This window comes from Ictidomys tridecemlineatus, chromosome 1 (assembly GCF_052094955.1).
Source record: "Ictidomys tridecemlineatus isolate mIctTri1 chromosome 1, mIctTri1.hap1, whole genome shotgun sequence".
Classification (NCBI taxonomy): domain Eukaryota; kingdom Metazoa; phylum Chordata; class Mammalia; order Rodentia; family Sciuridae; genus Ictidomys; species Ictidomys tridecemlineatus.
The window spans coordinates 144,404,867-144,427,775 of NC_135477.1; the positions used below are offsets into that span (position 1 = coordinate 144,404,867).

General features: G+C 36.1%; 2 protein-coding genes across 2 annotated transcripts in view; both read right to left on the reverse strand.

Annotated features, from left to right (window-relative positions):
- Arl14epl (ARF like GTPase 14 effector protein like) overlaps positions 1 to 7,791 on the reverse strand; it is a 64,134-nt gene extending 56,343 nt beyond the window's left edge. Inside the window, exon 1 of the mRNA XM_078048698.1 lies at positions 7,728 to 7,791. The gene's annotated coding sequence lies outside the window, so the exon portion shown is untranslated. The remainder of the gene's footprint in view (positions 1 to 7,727) is intronic.
- Lvrn (laeverin) overlaps positions 1 to 22,909 on the reverse strand; it is an 83,811-nt gene that overhangs the window by 14,930 nt on the left and 45,972 nt on the right. Inside the window, exons 7-18 of the mRNA XM_005339495.5 lie at positions 21,756 to 21,899; positions 21,173 to 21,238; positions 21,015 to 21,080; positions 20,117 to 20,289; positions 18,406 to 18,482; positions 17,945 to 18,084; positions 15,609 to 15,664; positions 13,407 to 13,560; positions 11,554 to 11,648; positions 9,143 to 9,250; positions 8,069 to 8,236; positions 7,728 to 7,865 (exon numbers count right to left, since the gene is read on the reverse strand). Coding sequence (XP_005339552.1) covers positions 7,728 to 7,865; positions 8,069 to 8,236; positions 9,143 to 9,250; positions 11,554 to 11,648; positions 13,407 to 13,560; positions 15,609 to 15,664; positions 17,945 to 18,084; positions 18,406 to 18,482; positions 20,117 to 20,289; positions 21,015 to 21,080; positions 21,173 to 21,238; positions 21,756 to 21,899 — 1,385 coding nt within the window. The remainder of the gene's footprint in view (positions 1 to 7,727; positions 7,866 to 8,068; positions 8,237 to 9,142; positions 9,251 to 11,553; positions 11,649 to 13,406; positions 13,561 to 15,608; positions 15,665 to 17,944; positions 18,085 to 18,405; positions 18,483 to 20,116; positions 20,290 to 21,014; positions 21,081 to 21,172; positions 21,239 to 21,755; positions 21,900 to 22,909) is intronic.

The window sequence follows — 22,909 nt, forward strand, 5'->3', positions numbered from 1 at the left end:
CTTATGAGGACCAGCAGCAACAAATTGCATATGATCCTGGCATATACGCACAAATTGCTGTAGATCCAGTTAAGGCATGGAAGACTTCACAAGGACATGGAGGTTTACAAGGTCAATTATCTAAGGTAATACAAGGAGCTAATGAACCTTATGCTGAATTTGTAGACAGGCTTATTCAAACAGCTACCAGAGTTTTTGGGAATACAGAACAAGCAATGCCATTAATAAAACAACTGGCTTATGACCAAGCGAATCGTTGGTGCAGAGAAATCATTAGACCATGGAAACATGAAGATTTAAACACATATATTAAATTATGTAGAGACATTAATGAATAAGAGCAAGTCATGGCAGCTGCAGTAAAACAGGCTTTAGATGCCAAAGAGATTAATGAACAAGGGCAAATTGTGGCAGCTACAGTAAAACAGGCTTTAGATGCCAGGCCAAGAACATGCTATAATTGTGAACAAACAGGACATTTGAAAAGGAATTGCCCCATAGGAGAAGGGTTTAACAAAACTAGGTATCAAACGAATAGAATACCGGGTATTTGCCCACGATGCCATAGAGGGAGACATTGGGCTAATGAATGCCATTCTCAAACCACCATAGAGGGTACTCCATTATCAAAAAATGAACAAGGACCAGGTGTTTATCCACAATATCATGGAGAAAAGCATTGGGCTCAATTGCCAAAAAACGGACAGGGGGGCCTAATGCTCCGGGGCCCAAAACCACAAATATACGGAGCACTGGAGGAACCCAGCAACCCCATCAGGGTAGTGCCCAGGACACATTGTCCATCTGATCCCTCATCAGACAAACCAGAGGGAGTGCAGGGTTGGACATCTGCGCCTCCACCAGAGCAGTACTAACTCCAGAGATGGGAGTTCAAATCATTCCCACAGGGATAAAAGGACCTCTTCCCAAAGGAACAGTAGGCTTATTATTGGGACGCAGCTCTTCTACTCTAAAAGGACTTATGATAAGTCTTGGGGTAATTGATCTCGATTATGAAGGTGAAATAAAAATTATAGCCAGTTCTCCAAAGGTTATATCAGTAATTTCACCAGGAGATAGAATAGCACAGTTAATAATAATACCCAGCCTACATGATAAATTTTCCAGTCCTACTGTAGAAAGAGGTATCAAGGGATTAGGCTCCACAAGTGTAGATTGGGCTATGCTTTCTTTAAATTTAGATTCTCACCCCATGCTAAAACTAAATATTCAAGGACATGAATTTAATGGGCTACTGGATACAGGTGCAGATCTTAGCATCATCTCTCGTCAAGAATGGCCAAAACATATTTGGCCATTACAACAAGCCACTCAAACACTTCGAAGTCTAGGAGTGGCGACTAATCCCCATAGAACTGCAATGGTATTAGATTGGAAGGATCCTGAAGGATGTGAAGGAACTATACAGCAATATGTATTGGATCATCTTCCCGTAAATTTATGGGGACAAGATGTCCTAGATCAATTAGGTTTGACATTAACAAATAACATCAACCAAAATGCACCCACTATTATGAATAGACAAGGTTTTAGGAAAGGAAAAAGATTAGAAAAACAAGAAAAAGGTATAGCAGCACCAATACAAATACATCAAGGAACAGACAGACATGGGTTGGATTTTCAGAAAGGGCCACTGAATAAAAATTACTTGGAAATCAGAAAGACCAGTATGGGTTCCTCAGTGGCCCCTGACTAAAGCAAAGTTACAAGCAGCCCATGATCTGGTCAAACAACAATTAGCAGAAGGACATATACAACCTTCTGTATCTCCCCATAATACTCCCATTTTTGTCATCAAAAAGAAATCTGGTAATGGAGATTATTGCAAGATTTAAGAGCCATTAATAATGAGATGGTTAATATGGGACCTGCTCAATCAGGGATTCCTCAATTGTCTGCTTTGCCAAAAACTTGGTATGTTTTAGTTATAGATATTAAAGATTGGTTTTTTTTTCAATTCCAATTCATCCTGAGGATAGTCCAAGTTTTGCATTTACTATCCCTGCACTGAATCATGAAGGTCCTGATCAGAGATATGAATGGAAAGTATTCCCTCAAGGGATGGCTAACAGCCCAACTATGTGTCAAATTTATGTTAACAAAGTAATCCAGCCACTTAGAAATCAAAATCCTGAACTACAAATATTTCACTATATGGATGATGTATTATTAGCACACAAAGCTAAAAACACATTGCTAGAATTTTATGCCACACTTACAAACTTATTAAAAAATTGTAATCTAGAGATAGCAATAGATAAAGTACAATTAAATTTTCCAATTAATTATTTAGGAGTTCTATTATCCTCAACCATGGTCCGTCTACCAAAAATTCAAAACGAGTAGATCAACTCAAATCATTTAATGACTTTCAAAAGTTATTAGGAGACATAAATTGGATAAGGCCTTATCTAGGTATACCAACAGGAGAGTTGGGACCTTTATTTGATATCCTAAAAGGTCCATCAGATCCAAATTCACCCCGAATGTTAACACCTGAAGCAAGAAAGGCATTAAAAATCTTTGAAACATATATGGAAAATATGCATTTGGATAGAATTGATATAAGTTTGCCTTTATTATTTATTGTACTACCAACAAAAAATATTCCTACAGGAGTATTTTGGCAAGAAGATCCATTATTATGGATACATTTATCTTATTCTCCTAACACTATTCTTACTAGGTATCCTGAGGCTGTAGGACAATTAATACTCAAAGGAATAAAAGCAGCAAAGGGAGTGTTTGCAATTTCTACCAATAAAATTTTACTTCATATACTATGAATCAAATTGATGAGTTAGCTAATGAGTTAAATACTTGGGCAATAATCATGTGCAAATCTAATGTTTCATTTGATAACCACTTACCATCTAATCCTTTATTGTCTTTTTGGTCATGGAATCCTGTAATTTTTCCAAAAATGACAAGAAAAACACCTATCATGAATGCTCCAAATATATTCACTGATGCGTCAAATAATGGTGCAGCAGCAATAGTTACACCTGATCAAACTTTTACATTTTTAGTACCCAAACAATCGGCTCAAAAGGTAGAGCTTAATGCAGTATTACAAGCTTTTGTGATGTTTAAAGATTCTGTATTTAATTTATTTTCCGATAGTCAGTATACAGTTAAGTATAGTATAGCTATAGTATCCTTTGAAGATGCTGGTAGGATATCCCCTTCCTCTGCTGTTTTCTCTTTGCTTTCCACTATACAAAGTCTAATCTGGGACAGAAAAGATCCGTTCTTTATAGGACATATCAGGGCACATACAGGATTGCCTGGAGCCCTTAGTTTGGGCAATGATTTAGCAGATAAAACTACACATGACATACATATTTTCTCTACACTAGAAGAAGCTACAAATTTTCATAAAAAGTTCCATGTCAATGCTAATACTTTACAAAAGCATTTTAAAATAACTAAGGAACAAGCTAGACAAATAATAAAACAATGTCAAAATTGTGTGACCTTTTTACCACAAGTTAATCTTGGAGTCAATCCTAGAGGATTGATACCTAACCATATTTGGCAGATGGACGTCACACACTTGCCAGAATTTGGAAAATTAAAATATTTGCATGTTACAGTTGATACTTCTTCTGGATTTTTGATGGGCTCCCTTCATGCCAGAGAAAAAACTAAAGATGTTATAGCTTGTTGCTTACAAAATTTTGCCACTGTGAGCGTTCAAAAACAGTTAAAAAACAAATAATACCCCTGGTTATACTTCTATCTCTTTTAAACAATTTTGCTCAACATTTGGCATTATTCATATAACAGGAATCCCATACAATCCACAGAGACAAGGCACAGTTGAAAGAGCTCATCAAACTATCAAAATGTACTTATTAAAGCAAAAAGAAGGAATTGGGAAGGGGTATATATTCCCCAAAGATAAACTTAAAATAACCCTTTTTACTCTAAACTTTTTAAATTTGGATTCATCCGGGCTTAGTGCTGCAGAAAGGCATATGTGTCCAAAAAATGTACATAAGCCCAAGGTACTTTGGAAGGATATTCTAACAGGACAATGGAAAGGTCCTGACCCAGTAGTTGTCTGGAGTCGGGGGTCTGTTTATGTGTTTCCACAGTGCCGAAGTCTGGCTTGGCACAAATCAGGAGCCACTTGTCAAAAAGAAACTAACTTTATTTTTAGAACTACAAACGCCAAACAAAACAGCTCCAGGGAAAAACCCTCAGAGCCCAACTGCCACCACCGGCTTCCACAAGCCTCTCTCCCCCACACCAGCCTTTTCAACCTCCCACAATCCTCCTCCTCTTGAGGCCGATTGGCTGGGTTGCGTGGGCAGAGCCAAAGAAGTCACCCAATGAGCAGCTCCGTGGAGGAGCCAATCAGCTAGATGTTGCTGGGGCAGCTGTGAGCCAATCATCAGCTGGCAGTCTGAAGGGCAGGGAAACAGCCCAATGAACATCACCGCAGAGGAGCCAATCAGCTAGATGTTGCTGGGGCAGTCTGAAGCTTGCTGGCAGCTGGAAGTTTGCTGGGGCCCCTTTGGCTGTGGCTCTCAACACCACAGGAAGAACAGCATCCGATTTGGATTCCAGAAAGATTAACTAAAGTGATTTCTACAGACCAAAAAGAAGATGATTTGGCTCAAATCCATAACAGCTGATATCCAGAACTCCAGTTTGGCTACCCTTACATCTGCGACAGAACCAGGATGCTTTTTTCAATATCTATTTTATTATTGCCCTTTCCCACATCATGAAGTTCTATTTTGTTTTTTAAGCTCATACAGACCTAGGTTAATGTTTTGCTGATCAGTTCTATTTTTTGACTATAGAGTTTTTAAACATTGCAATGGAGATTTCACGTGTAAAAGGTTATAAGGCCTTTACTATTATGTTATGTGTTGTATGTATTATATTATGTGTGCACACTTGTGTTTTGTGTTATATGTTTGAATGTACGTATGACCATATATCATATATGATAAGCGCTCATGAAAAAATGGATCCAAATATTTTTTTATTCACGTGATTTAAATGGTTTAATTTAAATTGAGTAAACAACTGTTGAGGATTGTTTTAATATATGAACAAAAAAGGAGGTTAACAGATCTGTTTGTTTACTTTCACCTTTCCTTTTCATTATATTTAATAATTCTCTTCAAGATAATGTAAATTGTTCAGCAAATTGTTTTCTTTTAGTGCCTTCTGAAATGTTACATAATTTTTTCTTTAGCCATTATTGCCAGAATTCCTATCTTCATCCCAATGCCGGTGAAGACAAAGATAAAACCAATCTACAGCGTCTGCAATAGCCATCACTGAACTGCTTGCAGAACTTGCCTGAACTATGTATCACTTGTATGCATTGTGAACTCACCTGTATGCATTGTGAACTATCTGTGGGTGCAGCGACTTGTGGTAGTGTTGGGGTATTTTTGCTGATGATGTCATCAGTGGTACAATTTTTCCAAAAGGAGCCATCAATTGGCTTGGTGTATCTTCCTCCCTTCTGCTTGTCATGATTGTTCAGCTAAAATTTGGGGGCCAACAGATATGAGGCAAATAACCTCACCCCCATCCCCCCACCGGTACAAAGACCTATCCACAGGTGTGGCTGTATACTGGACCAGTAGTCAGTGATGGGTAAGATCCAATTACAATGGTACCACCCTAAGACAGAAGGTTGACGCCTTGAGGTCAGATCATCCAATAACGGATAAGGACCATATGTACTATTGGACAACCTAAGGCAGGCACGGTTTCTAAGCCACATGCTTGTTGTTTAAACAGAGAGGGGGAGATGTTGAGAGCCACAGCTGAAGGGGCCCCAGCAAACTTTCAGACTGCCAGCTCATAGCGGCCCCAGCAACTTCTAGCTGATTGGCTCCTCTGCGGTGATGCTCATTGGGCTGTTTCCCTGCCCTTTCAGACCACGGAGCTGCTCATTGGGGGACATTTTTGGCTCCGCCCATGTGACCCAGCCAATCAGCCTCAAGAGCAGGAGGAGTGGGGGGAGGTTGAGAGGCTTGTGGGAAGCCAGTGGTGGCAGTTGGGCTCTAAAGGTTTTTCCTGAGGAGCAGTTTTGTTTGGTGTGTGTGGTTCTAAAAATAAAGTTCATTTCTTTTGACAAGTGGCTCCTGATTGTGCCCAGCCAGACTGTGGCAGACCAACACAACAAAAGGATAGGTGGCTTCATAGACCAGAAAAGCCAGGCTCATTAGACCAAGGTGGACATGGGGACAGAGGGTTTTGTCAAAAGCTCCAAGGAGAGAGAACAGAGACTAACAAACAACCCATGAGGCTCAAATCTCTGAAACTTCATGCAATCAGGGTACCCTTGCATATAATTCTGAATTCAAACTCGACTTTCAAATTCCTCCTGGGAGTTAAGGCTAAGGAAGGAGGGGATAGTCTTTAATGACCCAAGCAGAACTTGAAGGCAAAATTCACCTCTAAATGACCATCTAAAGCAAATAACCAACAATAACAGATAACCTAAAATAGGAGAAAAGGACAATATTCTTATTATATGGGTATAATATATACATATTATACATATTATACCCATATAATAAGAATATTGTCCTTTTGAATATTGTTCCATTATGAACCAGAGAAGTGGTACAGTATAGATAAATTCTCATCTGAACATTTAAAATTTCTGAATCAAAACCACCTTTTTGGTGTTGTAAAGGTGTTCAATGAATGTTTACAAAAGGAAAACATTCTATTATTTTGCTGCATAAAAGAATCATACTCATATTCTTAAATATTTATATTCTAAATATTTTGTTTTAAAGAGATAAACTTATTTAGAAAAGGTATCTTACAACTTTTCATGTGCTTCTATCTTAACTTTTGGCTGCTTTGTAGCTGCTTAATCTAAATAGCAGGAAGGACAGATTAATTCTGGGTTTTTCAGAATGAATGGTTAAGTAATGTTTTAGAAAAACCAGTTGTGGAGGGTGTACTGTCTTGAGTCTTACATGTTTATATATGTTTTACACAACAGAGATGCTAGGAAGCAAGCAAATTGAATCTTAAGTAAGAAATTTAAAGAGCTCAAGAATACAGAATTCAGCTATGTAAAAGAAATCTGACAACAAATTAAAGACATTAGCAACATCCAGGTCAACATAGTAATGAACATTCTTTCTTTTCTTTTTGGTACTGGGGATTGAACCCAAGGCTACTTACCCACCGGGCCACATCCCAAGCCCTTTTTAACATTTCATTTAGAGACAGCGTCTCACTAAGTTGTTTAGGGCCTCACTACGTTGCTGAGGCTATGGCTTTGAACTCACTATCCTCTTGCTTCAGCCTCCCGAGCCGCTGGGATTTCAGGTATGTTCCATTGCACCCAGCTGAGCATTATTTCTTAAAGATAGGGTGATGAAATAGTCACGAAATAAATGAATGGGTCATGTATGCACATACCAAAACATGATCTGCTCAAATCTGCATCTCTTTAAGACAAACTTCTTCATGGGTGTGATAGGGAAACCAAGGTAGATAAATATCCTGTGCAAATCCATTTTCATACAGAAATTCAAAATTGAAGGTAAGTAATGGCTTCCCATTTGTGGTGAGACAAAATGCAGGAAAGATTATTGCTTCTCTAAACCATTGCAAAGGCAGTGCAAAAGACTCCTGTGTCAATGCCAGTCAAAAGCTGGCACAGGTCAGTGACCTAAATAGAAGAGAGATCTCAGCTTCCTTCTTACCTTTCAATCACAGCTTGCCAATTGTTGATTAAGAAATCCTTTGCTATATACCGGCCAACTTCAGATGCTGCCACAGCTTCCATTACATTTGTTTCATTAAAAGTGAATGGAAATGTAGTGATGGCATACTCCATATATCTTCAAGAGTGCATTTGCAAAAAAAAAAAATTTAAAAATTCAATACAGAGTCAAATAAATTGAATTAAAATCCCATGGTTTTAAGTTAGCAGTTCATAAACATGTTTCTTTTTAAATCTTTAGCACATTTCTGTTTTCCTCCTTTTGGTATATAAATTGAATCCCTCCACCAGGAACTTCCAAAATAAGTTGACCACAGTCACCTGTTAAGTATCCATGGGTCTTTACTGCAGCTCATTGCATAAGCAAGTTGGATTCTTTCCTCCTCCTTTGTTGTATTAATGTAGACATTTAACAAAAAGTCCCATTCTTTATCACTTCCCAAGGCAACGCCATAACATAAAATCACATTTTTAATTGGATAAGGTATTCTGTAAGGTATAACATGCAATGATATTTCTCATAGTAGTTAAGTTATTCAGGTTGTCACATATTTAGAAGTAGAAAATAATATTTGAAAAAAAATATTTGAAACCCCAGACAAAAATCAAAAGTAGAGATATAGGAAAGTAATGCAGGAACTGTCATTTGCATTCATGCCATAAGAAAAGATCATCTAATTAGCTTTAAAAGTGAGTTTTCAGAGAGAAGTAAATGAATAGTATGATGTAGGTGGATAAAATCAATTTGGTCTTCTAACTCATTGTCATATTTCTCCTGTGGTAGAGGTAATGAAGACAAAAATGTAGTCTCAGCTTTCAGTGAGACTTCACATTTAGAGGATGGCGGGGGTTGGGGGGGAGGATGCTCTGATAAGTTCATAGACCTAATGTGAATAAACAGTCACAAAGAACAACCCAATAAGACTCAAAACAAGCAGCGGAGAGAATTCTATGTTAAATGTTTATGGAAAGAATGCACCAGCAATGAGAGGTTGTGAGTGACAATTTACCTAAGAATTTGAATCTTCTATTGTTATGCAAAGACAAGTTTTTTTGTGGCAAGAACCTACAATTTACTCTTTTAGCAAAAATACCAAAATCAATACAATATCACTCATTAGTCGTGGTTTACATTATATTTCTATACATGTTCATTCTATGGATGTGCACCTTTGTATACTTGGATCTACATCTCATTTCCTCCAAATCTCTACCCCTAATAATCACTATTTCATTCTATATAGACAATTGTTTTTTAAAAGGATATTTGAAAAGAAATTAGACAGAGATATTAACCAAGTGAAAACAAAATGATCACTGCCACTGTGAGAACATCCAAAAGATAGAGACATTGGTTCTAAAATATGACACAAACAAGGGAAATTACACTCATACTCGTTCTCTGGATGATTCATCCATTTTCTGAAGAGTTCTCTTGACAGCTGGAGACAGTCTTCAAGACCCAACCAACATGCAGCTCCAAAAACTTTTTCCAGTGATATTCTTGAAGGAAAAAGTCAAAGAAAAGCATTTCATTTCACATTATCACCTTCATTTTTTTGGCTTCCAAGAGTGAGTGCTTCATGAAAGGATGAGCACTTTAAAGCTTCCTTTCAATAACATCAGGTCTGTTTTTAAAAAATAGCTTTTGTGGATGACAAATGGATTTAAGATTCAGAGAAACTTTTGCTGAGAGGCTCTCAGGCACCAAAAAAGCTCCTAAGACTAGTATTTTTTGAAAGTTAGAAATAAATTACTGCCATCTTTCATGTCCTTCAAACACACATGGGTGTACACACACTCCACATCTGTTGTCAATTTACTTTTCCTCCCTTTGACAATAATTGCCTTATGGATTAAAAAAAAAGTCTTTATAGTATCTGATCTAATACACTTAAAAATAAGGATCTCTCTGCAAGAAAAAGAAAGAAAATAGTTTATTTTGCTCCTTCTGCAGTTTGCTTCCTTGCTTAAGTATCTGTTTCTTCCCTTACTCCTCTTGGCTATTGTGTGCATATACAGGAAAAGAACAGAGATGTTGGTTTGGTTTATTTTTATAGGTGAGCAGGGATTCACATTGTGATTCAAAGCAAAATAATTTCCAAAATAATAGAGTGAAAAAAATAATAAATCCAGGTAAGCAATCCCTTGCAGTGTGTCTTCCTACCCTCTCCAAGTTTGGAGTCTGGGTAAAAATAAAAACAAACTGGCTGTAAATTTCCAGAAAATGCAAAAGCCAAATGCTGTTGCTCCACCCTATAGTTTCAACCCAGCCTAGCCTGACCTTCTGATAAGCAAGAGTGGAATGTCCAAGGGTGGAGATCCTCTGAGAGAGAGTTCTGGGCATTAGTTTACGTAACTTACTCCCTCTCCCTACCCATCCCAACCCCAAGCTGGCTGCAAAAAGATGGAATTCTGAGGAAATGCAGTCACTCCCCAAGGTTGCTTGAAGAAAAGAACCGGCCCAGGATGCTACAAAAAGTAAGCCACTTCAGTCTAATTTAGGAGAGCCAAGAATACGTCTGGTTAACATATGTGCTGCCTGATGGAGCACATTTGGCCGTTCTGTTTGTTCACACAATTTGCCTGCCCATTCTATCTTAGGCAGTTCTCACCTTCTTCCACCTTCTCATGTATTCAGTTTTGTGTCCTTCCCGTAACATACCCTAGAGCTAAGATTTCTAGCCCCTCAGAGGGTAAAAATTGAGGGAATAATCAATGTTGTATATTTTGTATTTCTTTTTTGGTCTTTAATTGAGTTGAGCCTGATGCTGACTAGAAGTTGTAGCTATAATGCCTGTACTCTGGTGGCTAGGAATTCCCTCCCTAAATCCAGAAAGGCCTGTCCACACACACAAGCCTTGGGTCATGGGGTGTGTGAAGGAACCACAGCCCCAGGTTGCCTTTTGCCTCCTTCCCAGACCATCATGATGTGCTTACTCCCCTTCGGAAAAATCATTTGCAATACTCAAACATGCTCATATACTAGTGACCACTATGTATCGCTGTCAACTGACCTCATTACATGATAGAATTCCTGATAACGATAATACAGACGGGACTTTTCCCCCTGTGGCCTTCCTATGTTCTCAGACTTGCTGGCATAGGGTAGTTTGCTTGGTATGACTCTTCTCTGGTTTCAACCAGTAGCCTAACTTTGAGAATATAGAGTTATATACTCCTGTGTGTGCACACATATACTTTGCAGACAAATTAAGACCCAAGGTATCCTCATTAGAATAAGACATATTCCATGTTTGTATACATATGTTAAAATTGACTCTACTGTCATAAATAACTAAAAAAATTAATTTTATCACAAAAAAAACAATAGCTAAGTGTTCAAAGTCTGATGCTTTAATCTGTTCAAAACCTCAGTGGATATTCTTTGTTCTTGGCTTTTTAAAAAAATGGAATGAAAAGAATGAGGTTGCAATCTTCATATCACTGATAAGAAATAGTTGTTTATTTAGTTTTACCTAGGAATGTCACCCAATAGCTGAATGTCTCTGAAAAAGTTTCTTAACTTTCCTGGATAGGTTTTATAATATGTAATTGGATATAAAACGTTTGTCACAGGGCTATTGTAAGAATGAAAACTGTGTCATAAAAAAAGAAAAAAAATTTTTTTAAAGTTATTATTTCAAGCTATTTTCCCTATAAAGACACATATAGCCCACCAATCAAATAATGTACAAGCTCTCCCAATGAATAATAGTTATTAAGATGTTATTTTATGAATCTGGAAAACCATATATTAATATGAATAATTATATTCAATTATCACTGCTTAAAAAGATACTTACAGAGCCAAATAGTCATCTTGCAAAGCTGCTACATTTTCACGAATTATTGTTGAATAAATATTCCATATTGAGTTAAGCCTTTTTAATAAATACTTCTATAAGCCACAAAGAAAAATATACAGTTAGTTCTGACTCAGAATACTACATTTTTATTGTATTTCTTTTTGTTTAAAAAGATATTAATAGAGAAGTTACATATTTCTTCAGAAATTATCCTTATTTATTATTAAATGTATAATTGTTTTCTTTTTAACTTTTTGGGTTCAGTTCCCTCTTACATAAAAGTGGTTTATAATAATGCTAATGTTGTATGTAGCTTTATTGTGAGGGTTGAGTAATATAATATCTATGAGCATACTACCTGGCACATGGTCAGAACTCAGTAAATATTAGCTATAACAAACATTTAATATCAACCAAAACATTTCCATATGGAGAAAATATATAAAAATGTAAAACAACCTTTCTACCTGAACATTTCCATGCCAAGTGTATATATATACATGTGTGTGTATATATATCATGTCTTTATATATAATAGAGTTTTTAAAGTTTTATAATATGTAAATGGATGTGATACATTTGCCACAGGTCTATCTTAAGGATATCATATCCTTATATACAATAAAGGTATCTTTATATGTAATAAAAATATTATATATATATATATCATAGCCTTAATATATGTATATATATATATGTGTGTGTGTGTGTGTGTGTGTGTGTGTGTGTGTGTGTGTGTGTGTATAAATTAAATATGCTTATTTGGTTTTGCCTAGGAACTATATCATATCTTCAAAGTAATGAGAACTGATTTATGCCCTGGACAAGCTAAAGCCCCGAGTTGAAATAAAGTTCTCTGAGCTTCCAGCTCATAAATTCAAGATTATGAAAGTTAGACAATTACTAACATATTCCTAAGGACAAACTAAATGTTAATCATTGAAATTCTCTGAAGATAAGTATTAATTTTTTACTTCTTTACCCATAACCAAGCATTAGATGTTATCAATAAGCCAACTCAGTCCCCAAAACAGTGCCTTCTGCCACTGGCTACCACCCCTATGCTCCACTAAGTTCCCACCAGTACTTTTGATACTAAAAAAAATCAACACCTAGGACCTGAGATATTTGTAATGCCACCCACAGAATGACCCAGCAATGAACACACTTTCTGATTCACTGTGGCCCCTAAATATCAAAAGGGTGGCTCCCTGGCTCTTGCTTTGATTATACAGGTGCCATCCCATAAGTGACTGTTATTTAGGATGTAGCAGTGAAAATTCTCCTCTTTATATTCTGTCATTGATGGTGGCATATCATTTCTTCATTCATTAACTTAATTTCCCACTTTTTCTTCCTAATATTAAAAACAACTACAAAACTTTTATTCTTTCTGGAATATATTCCTCTGATTTTAAGTGTTGATCCAGTAGATAAAAGTATTGCAATTATAAAAACAGGGCTGTCAAAAAGACCTTGTGTTTGCCTTTTCTATATGAAAGAAGATGTATTATTTCCTTCAGTTCTGGTTTCTTAAAATACACTGTCACCTTACCAAGAATGAAGTATCCTTGCAAATTTCTCTCATACTTGTCTCCTAGACCAGCTAAGAATAATCAGCTATTGCTAAAAAGACTATAGCTACATGAAATGAATTGACAGTTACTTTGGGAAAGAGCGGTCTTTCAGATGCTGGCTAGAATATGGAAAAAGGAAGAGAAAATTTATTTTAAAACTACATAACATGGGCTAGGATGTGGCTAAGTAGAGTGCTTGCCTAGCATGTGCAAAGCCCTGGACTTGATCCCTAGCACCAGAAAATAAAACTACATAACAAAGCATGAAATTACCTTTAATAATGGGTATGTATCATAGTCGTTCACATCAGAAACAAGATCCCTGGTTATCAAGTTTACCAAGACTTCATACCATACTATGATTTCATCTTCTTCAGCAAGGTACTTGGTTAAATCAAGTGCTGTTTCAATCTCAATATAATTGCTTCTGTTTGGTTTAAAAAAAAAACACATACACACACTCTCAAAAAACCTTCACCTGCTAAATGATTTGTACTGTTTCCATATTTGTTCCATGCTTCAATGCCTGACTTCAATAAGGTGTGTGAATAAGTCAAAAGGCAAGAAGGTTACTTAAGGTCCCATGTTACTAGTAAAATGAAACACAAGAAGTGTTGCCAGACTTTCCATTTCAATTTAGTACATTCATGCATCCAAACTGGAAGCTGTAGAAAATCCAGGCCAAATATTGGCTGGCTAAATTATTGGGCAAGAGAATATTAGATATCTATTATGTGTTTTTATGAGAGTGTATTTTCTATTCAACATATATAAAGTCATTATCTAATGCTCTGTCAGCTGCCAGTGGGCACATAATCCATAAGACCTTACACTTGCCCACTGTTAGGAGCATTGGTGAGGAGCAGAAACTTGCAAAAATAATTAGGTCCCTGGACAGGTGATGAATACCATAAAGTGGCAAAGAAAGAAGCATTCACATGGAAAGGGGGAAACATGGAAAAGAGGGGACAGTCAGAGAAGGCCTCATGGCTTTTTGGAAGAACTTGAGAAAACTACTGAAAGATGGGTAGAATTAAAATGGACAGCGAGAAGGAAGAAGACAGCCCAGGACAAAAGTAACATGGGAATTAGTGTGATGGGCAGACCAACCTAACAGAGGGAGGGAATTTCCTCTATGTGTGGTGAGAGGTGGAAACTAATAGATGAGGTGGTTCAAACCCTCGAAGACCCTTGAATGTCAGAATGAAGAGCTTAGGTTTGGTGGGAAAGCACTGTTAATATTTAAGTAACTGGGGTAACATGATGGAATTGATGCCTAAAAATTTCATTGCTGCAGTGCTGACAAAGACAGAATGAAAAATTCAAAAGAACTAAAAATTCAAAAGAACTAAAGGCCTAATGAAATAGGTCCTAATGCAATAGGCCAGGCAAAAGATGCCAAAAATTTGACTTAGCATGAAGCAACTTAAATTGTAAGGTAATAATCCAAAGGACACAACAAGAATGAATAAATAATACATACAGACCTGTGAAACATGAGAGCTGCAGAGCCAAAAGGAGAATATCTGTCAGGTTTCTAGTTTGAGTAATGAGAATAGTGGTATTCTTGACACAGGCGTAGAAATTGATAGCAAGAGCATTTTGGAGATAGAAATAAAGTTCAGTGTTTAAATGACTAAAGGATAAACATAAGATAGGAGGAAAGCAAAGTTGATGTGTCAATTTAGAGCATTTATTAATCATCATATACCATCTGGGTACTGTACATATATAAAATGGTCACTGAAATCATAAGAATGAATGAACTATCCAAAGGAAAAGGAAGAAGATGACATAATCGTGATTTGGCTTCAGGGTGCTCACAGCAATAGGAAAAAGCAAAGTCAAATACAGAAGGAGAACCGGGTTTGCAAGTGGAGTCTCAGGAAGCTGAAAAGTTTATAGGAGGATGTAATCAACAGTATCAAAGTCAGGGTGCCCTCAAAGAAGGTTTTCAGAAAGGTTTTGCATAAGAAAATTAGCTGCAAGTCACAGAGGGAAAAAGCAGCAAAGACATGACATCCTCAAGAAATATGACAGGACAAAGACACAGAGCATGCTAGATAACTTACTACATTATAGCCCTTAATTTTACTGCATGGAAATTTTAAATCTGTAACATATATTAATTTACCTGGTTAAATACTTAGCAGTGCATCTTAATTACTCTGAATAAATATATTTAAAATCAATAATTCTGCAATGCATTAATATATAAGCCATATCTCATTAAAATTATACCTATGATCATCACCTTTGGGTAAAGAAATGACTTTGAAATATCAAATGATAGTCTATTTATTTTCAGCAACTCTTTATGCTGTAAAATTCCAATATGACCACAGAAGTTGAAACTAATTCTAATCAGTTAAGGCATGTGTGTACTAAAGAATAAATTCTTAGCAATGAGGCTATTATTTTTTATGAATTTTAGGTATACTCTAAAACAACTATGAGAGAAGTAAACATACTCACTTAGACAAGGAAAAAGCATCATCAATCAACTGCAGTCTGTGAATAACAGGAATGGCCTGCAGAATATGACCCAAATAGGTGAAGGGAAAGATGAGAACACTTTTAATAAAATATTTTTTTAAAAAATAACATTTTAAATATCATTGCTGCCTCCAAAGTACTTTCACATGAATTATTTCATCCACAAAGTAATTGCTAAGGACAATCCCCATCATTTATTCATTATACATCTATTTTTGATAAATGATCCCTCTGGACATCAATCATATGTTTAAATATGGCAGAGAATTTTGCCAAAGTACTCCCTAAACATACTACATTAAAAAATAATAAAAAGGTAGTCAAATTTTAAAGGCCTCTCTAAAAACAGAAAGCATGCAATAAATTGTAATACAGAGTCCAAATTATGTTCAGGTGAGTTTTTGGCATGGGAGGACTTAAATAAATATTATTTCATGCCACACTTTGGTAATACCAAGGTATTCTGTCTTTTTAAGATTTTACTGATGTGTCACATAGCACCAACAGAGTCCCTTATATACATGAAAAGGTTGGTACCTTTGACACTAACTGGTTAGCTTTTGTCTAAATTCCTTGGCATTGCCAGGTCACAGGACTCTGAACTCAGCTTCAATACCCTCCAGGTGCCCAAAGCCTCCTACATCATTCCTTAAACATCTCCCAACTCTTTGGTATATTTGGTCCTAGAAAATTTATCTTCACAACATTCCTCTGAGCATCAGAGCAAGCCAAGTTAAATTCTTCCCTCAGTAATAGTCTCATCACTTTTCTAGCAGCATTAATACTTACATTTTCTAGATGAATACTAATACTACAAAGTAGGTTTTATTTGCTTACCAATTATTTTGTAGAAAGAATTTACCTTCATTTTTCTATAAGTAAATCTATTACGGTTTCAAGAAATTATTGCTAAAATTACATAACCTAGTATTTTGTGTTGTAAAGTGCCCTTAGAAACTAATAAGAATTTAGCCACTTTGATAAAGATTTTTAAAGAAGATATTATTTAAGTGGCTTTTGTTAGTTTATTTAAAATCTTATTTTAAAAAAAAAAGTACTGCAGGGTGTGCAGGCACATGCTTGTAATCCCAGAGATTCGGGAAGCTGAGGCAGAAGGATCTCAAGTTAGAGGCCAGCCTCAGCAACTTAGCAAGACCCTCAGCAACTTAGTGAGATCCTGTCTCAAGGTAAAAATATTCTTTAAAAATGACTGGGGAATGTAGCTCAATGATAGACTAACTCTGGGTTGAATCCCCAATATATATATTTTAAAAATTACTGAAATGTTCTGAAAACCTGACCTGTGGTTTGATCTTTGTTAAACATAATACAGGTATCATTTATTTAATCTCCACAGCAGCACTTTAAGGTTGGAATATTATACCCACTATACAAATAAAGAAATTGAGGTGCTGGTCAAAGAAGAGGTCCAAGTTCACACTTATGGTAAATGATGAACAAAAAAATATGAACCTGAGTCTCCCTGACCCAGAACCTATGGGTCATCATGCCATATGGCTTCCTCAGGGAGACAGGCTTATTGTGTCCTCACAGCATTTTTGAAAAGCAATCATTTAAGACATATTTTAATTCAACATTGCAGTTTTATAAATGGGATCTAAGTGACCTGCCCACGGTTCACAGCACATCACAGCAGAGCCAGAGGCATAGATCCCTAAGCCACCATCCATTGCTACTAGTGGGAATTCGGTTTAATTCAACCAATTAAAATCTATTTAATTTGAGCTGTTCAACCTTAGTGTTTATGGATTTCATAATGACTTGTAGTGATTTCACAATGTAAAGTGATATTGGATCATTATTGCTGTTTTATGAATTAAATTCTGTCCTCTGAGGAAGCACATGAATATGTTTTCAGGAATAAAGTTAATATTTTCTAACATATATTAAGTAACTATATAGGCTTAGAAATTTTAAGTATCTTTAAACCTACATCATCTTTAATCCTCACGATAAATAAGACATAGTGATATTTCCATTTTAAAGTGAAGAAATGGAAGCAGAACGTTTAAGTCACTTGCCATAGTTTGCAAAATAATTAGTAGAAAAATGTATTCTGATTTTCACCTGGAGGTAAAATTATTTTGGAAAAGCAAGAGAAATATTCAAAAACATAATGCATTCAACCAAAACCACCTTTTTTCTAAGAATAAGAAAAACAACCTCTTCAGTATGGCTGGAGGTGAGGGTGGGAATAGGGATGGAATCTCTTCCCATAAGAAAGCTCACCTTCTAAAAGATGAGAGAGGACACCATGAACAGTACTTAATTCAAACTACCCAACAGAACCTTACCTTAGGGTCCTTCATAAGCTGTTGGCTTAATTTTTTCCAACCTAATTTATCATAATTAACTCTATAATAGCCAGTCATATTCAAATTTAAAATCACCCAGTCTTGGTCAGAATCTGAAACTTGCATTTCAGGGAATACTTCTACAAAAAAAATATAGGAATAGTTTGAAATGGTACATTTACAAATTTTTTTTCAATACATTTTTATATAATACATTCTCAGTTCTAACAATAAACCTAACAAAAATTTTAAAATCCTAATTATATATTGGTCTTACCATATAATCATATTTTTTACATGTAATGGCTTTTAATTAAAACTTTTCTTTAAAGTTCTATGTTCTACAAGAAGGATACATTTTAGTTCTAAATGAGGTCTCAAAAGCTAGACATTTGAACATCTTATTCACTGCCTTTATATATGTGTATATATGAAGCTGTTTTTTAAAATTTGCTACTTACTGCTGCTTTTGTCTAGCCAGACTAAAGATTGTGGAGCTCCATTTTTTATCCAAAGAATAGGGACAATCCATGTGTCACTTTGGGGAAGAAAAGCAAAAAATTAGTTGATTTTAACACATAAGAATGCACACTCTGAGCCAATATTAAAGACAGGATAAAATAGTGGAGAGAACTGGAATTCTTCGCTCATTCCCTCTGGACTTTTTGCTCATAGGATTATTTGCTAATGTTTTTACAAATAGCCAGTTTTGCTCTGGCTATTTGCTCACTCCCCTCTCTTATTGTGTCTTACAGATTTATTCTTAAGTGTAGGTAGCTCCTAAGACTGTTTTATATCTGCTCCCTTCAAGGCCAATTTATGTGAAATTATGACCACATGGCCTCTCTCAAGGGCATTCAAAGGCTGTACACAGACCCAAATCAGTCCATGCCCAGAGGTGAAGGATAGTTTAAGAAAATGCTTAATAAATGTTTAAAAATACTTCTTAGTCTCTATCTCTCTCCCCATCTGAAATATGCTCAACAGAAATCATCCAGGACATTTATATTTGTTGGATTCCTACATTTTTTTCCACATTGGTGGGTGTGACCCAGATGAACCTGCTGACCACAGGGAGCTCATTAGTCATTTGAAAAGACACATGACTTGGACATTGGGCAGCATTTCCAGTCTTGCTCAAATTTTCACATGCCTGGTTTCTCAGAATTGCAAGCGTAGGTATGTGTTTTTTTTTTTTTTTTTTTTTTTTGCAGAGTTAAGACTTCCCTCTCTTTCAAAGGCACAGAATATTACAGTGAGAAACAGCCTTCAGTTTTCCTGTTTTCTTTCCCCTGGGGTTTTAACGAAGGAGTAGAACAACCTGAAAATTTTGGTGATGGTATTTGAAAATTGATTATTCATTTGTGCTGGTACCTACTGTAATAAAATGTGAAAACCAAAACTATCAAAAACAGTTGAAAATTAACAAATTAAGAAATGTAAAAGAGGGGAAGGAGGAAGTGATGAGCTCTGTACAACTACTTGACATTTCATTTTTTTACAACACTCCCCTAAGATGTGTCAATACATTTATTTTATAGATAAGGGAACTGAAACTAAGTTTTATGGTTTTTATTTTGTTTTTACAGGGTGCTCTGTCACAAAGCTATATCCCCAGCCTTTTTAAATTTTATTTTGAGATAAGATCTCTCTAAGTTGCTAAGACTGGTCCTGAACTTGCAATCCTCCTGCCTCAGCTTCTTGAGTTGCTAGGATTATAGGTGTGTACCACTGTGCCAGTCAGAACATCTAAATAAGATGAACCTAAGATTTGAATTTTGGTGAGATCAGTGTTCCACGCAGGTCTAACTGCATCTAAAGGCCATAATTCCTGTGGCACTATCTTATTGTCTTTCACTCAGAATCTCAAGCATTCATTACCTCTATCTAAAAGACTATGAGCAACATATAACACCCCAAAGCCTTGATCACTAGCATGGCTCTAAATCCCAGGAGAGGGACATGCTTTGGGCCCCTAACTGCAGATCTCCAGCCTTGCTGGGGACTCTGGGGCTCTGTCTCACCCTGGTACACAGTGGCATCCTATGTAGAGTTCCTTTGCAGTAGGCCATGTGCCCATCAAGGGTTATGCTTCCTCCCCACTGGCTGGTTTCCATTCCATCAGAGCTCAGCCCAAGGCAGGTGAAGACAAAGGGAAGCAAAGTTACCTACTTGTGGGCTTGAAGAGTCTGATTTTCAGCCTTTCCAAGATAAAATGGTTCCTGTTTCATGAAACCAGTAGACACATTCAAAGTGATGACTGGAAAACCACCCTGGTGTGTCCAACTGTCCATTATGGTTTTTACTGTTGCTGGCAAAAGGATCTCACTCTGGTTATCTATGGCCTGGTTTTAAAAGATCATCACAAATGCAGATACAGTTATCAGCAAAATCTTTTGAAGTAGCAATCTCCTAAAAGAAATGCAGTAGCTATGCTAGTCATCATCTACATTGTAATCCCCAGTGATCTGGGCCAAATCCAGAACTCTGTTTATTTCTTTACAGTTATCCTTTGGCATGAGGAGGATTTGTTCCTAGACTCCCAGAGATATCCAAATTCACGGATTCTCCTGTCCCTTAAATAAAACAGAGTAGTGTTTGCATGCAACTTATGCACACCTTCCTGTATACTGTAAATTATTTCTATACTACCTATTGGGATGTAAAAACTATATAAATACAGTGACTGTTATACTGTATGATTTAGGGAACAATAACAAGAAATAAAGTTCTGTACATGTTCAGTACAAGTCCAATGTTTTTCTAATATTTTGCATCTGGGGTTGGTTGAATACAGAGAAATGACTATATATGAGTGGTTACATACTTCATTTATTCATTCATTTACAGAGTACATATTTATGAATCTAGTTTGTGCCCAGGCTCTGTTTTGGGCATGAGAATACAGAGAATAACTAAAGACACAATTCCAATTCCTGACCTAAGGGAGTTTCACAATCAAGGCAGAATTGCTTTTCTGTGAAGCTGCCATTGACCCCTGGCCTCCCAATCTTGTACTATAACAGACAAAACAACCCAGTAAGAAAGTATCCAAAAGTAGGATGATTACCATTTGAAAATGCCTCCATAGATCATCTTGCTCAGCATTTGAGTAAGAAAACATCTTCAAATATGACTGTAAAAATAGGGAAGTTAAGGTTGAAAAATAGCATGCCTTAGCTATATGTGTTTGCTGTCATCCAGGTAGCAACTGGTCTGCAAACTCACCTTAAGTGCACTGATAAATAAATGCTCATTCAGGAAACTGGAAAGCATTCGGGCCATAGATGCTCCCTAGGATGTAAGAAGCTGTTCATTATTTGCACAAAATTCAATATCTACATACTGACACATTGCATTTTAAAAAGCGATATTCTGGGCTGTGTTCCTGATCCCATTTTGTACTTTAACTGAAGGCTTGAATTATCCCTAAATATACTGATAAAACAGTGGTCTGTCACTAATGAAGAAGTAAACAGTGAGCTGGTGTACTACATATAAAAAATTGAAGGTACACTAATTTTTTTTGATTCAGGTATTTATATGTAATAATATATTTCTATCAGACAGAATGATCTGTCTTTATAATACATCTATTTATGGTGGTTTTCAACCTTTCCAAGATAAAATGGTCCCTGTTAATATTTTCTAAGTTAGAACTAATTTGACTACATTTTCTGAAACCCATTTATTCAATAAAATTAAGGATATTCATATCAAAAGTTTTAAGTTTCACATTAATTTACAAACCTTAGAATCTATTTTATATAACTTTCTGCAAGAACAGAGGAAAATATCTAACTGCTTTTACCTTGTTGTATGTAAATAAGTCAAAGAGCTCATTTATGTCACTTGTTTCTGTGAAATTTTCCACCTTCATGGATACAGCTCTAGACACCAGGGCATGATCTTCTTTGAGGACACCATGTAAAAAGTTAGAAAAAAAGACCTCATTCTATAAAGGAAAAGATTAAGCCACATTAACTTCTGGGGTGTCACAGAAAGACAAAATTAAATGGTCCTAAAACACTTCCAAAAACTTCTATTGAAGGGGAAAAAAAAAGAGAAGCATCTGTGAATTGTAGTAGGCCTAGAGTCATAATTCCTTGAATAACAAAACTATAGGAGACTTCCCTTCCCATTTTATACCTTGTTGTATTTAAATTTTTAAAGAATCATTATAAAGTTAATGTGGTATCTAAGAGTCGTGTACATTTCCCCTAAAGAAGCCCATGGCTACTTGCCAGGGCCTTCCAGAGAACAGCATTTCTATGTAGTTTCAATCCTCTGGAATTTAATTGGTAATTGTATTAGTGATTCCTTAAAATTGATCAGTCTCTCTTACATGGACATTTACAAAGCCAAAAGTATACTAAATTTGTAAATCTGCAAGGATGTAGACATAATAACTTACAATTGGGAACAAACCCATAGGCATTTTGAGAAGGCAGTTTATTATATTTTAATGAGAATCGCAGAAATCTCTTAGAGACTAGATCTCTATCACACATAACAAGGGAAACCTCTCCCTGATGTAAATCTAGGAAGGAAACCAAAATCATAGGCAAAGGGGAATATGGCATGACAGAAACAGAGAAAAGATAATGGAGAAATTAAACAGACAGTTTGTTCATAACCTGTAGAGCAGGTCAAGCCCCTGGTAACGCCTCAAATCCCTACTATCTTTGGGCTCTCCAAGTTTACTGTCTCACCCCTTGATGTTATCAGATAATCTTTCAAATTGTGTTCTATGTCCAATGTTCTGATCAACCCTTTCTTATTAAATAGAAGTTAATTTTAAATTAGTAATACCAATGATTAGGCCATTATCAGACTCTCTCTTCCCAAAATGAGAAAGCCAATCACATAGAGTAATGTGTCTCAAACTTTTTTTTTCCTTCCCAAATGGAGTCTCACTCTGTTGCTCAGGCTGGCCAGCAACTTGCAAACCTTATAATTTAGTCT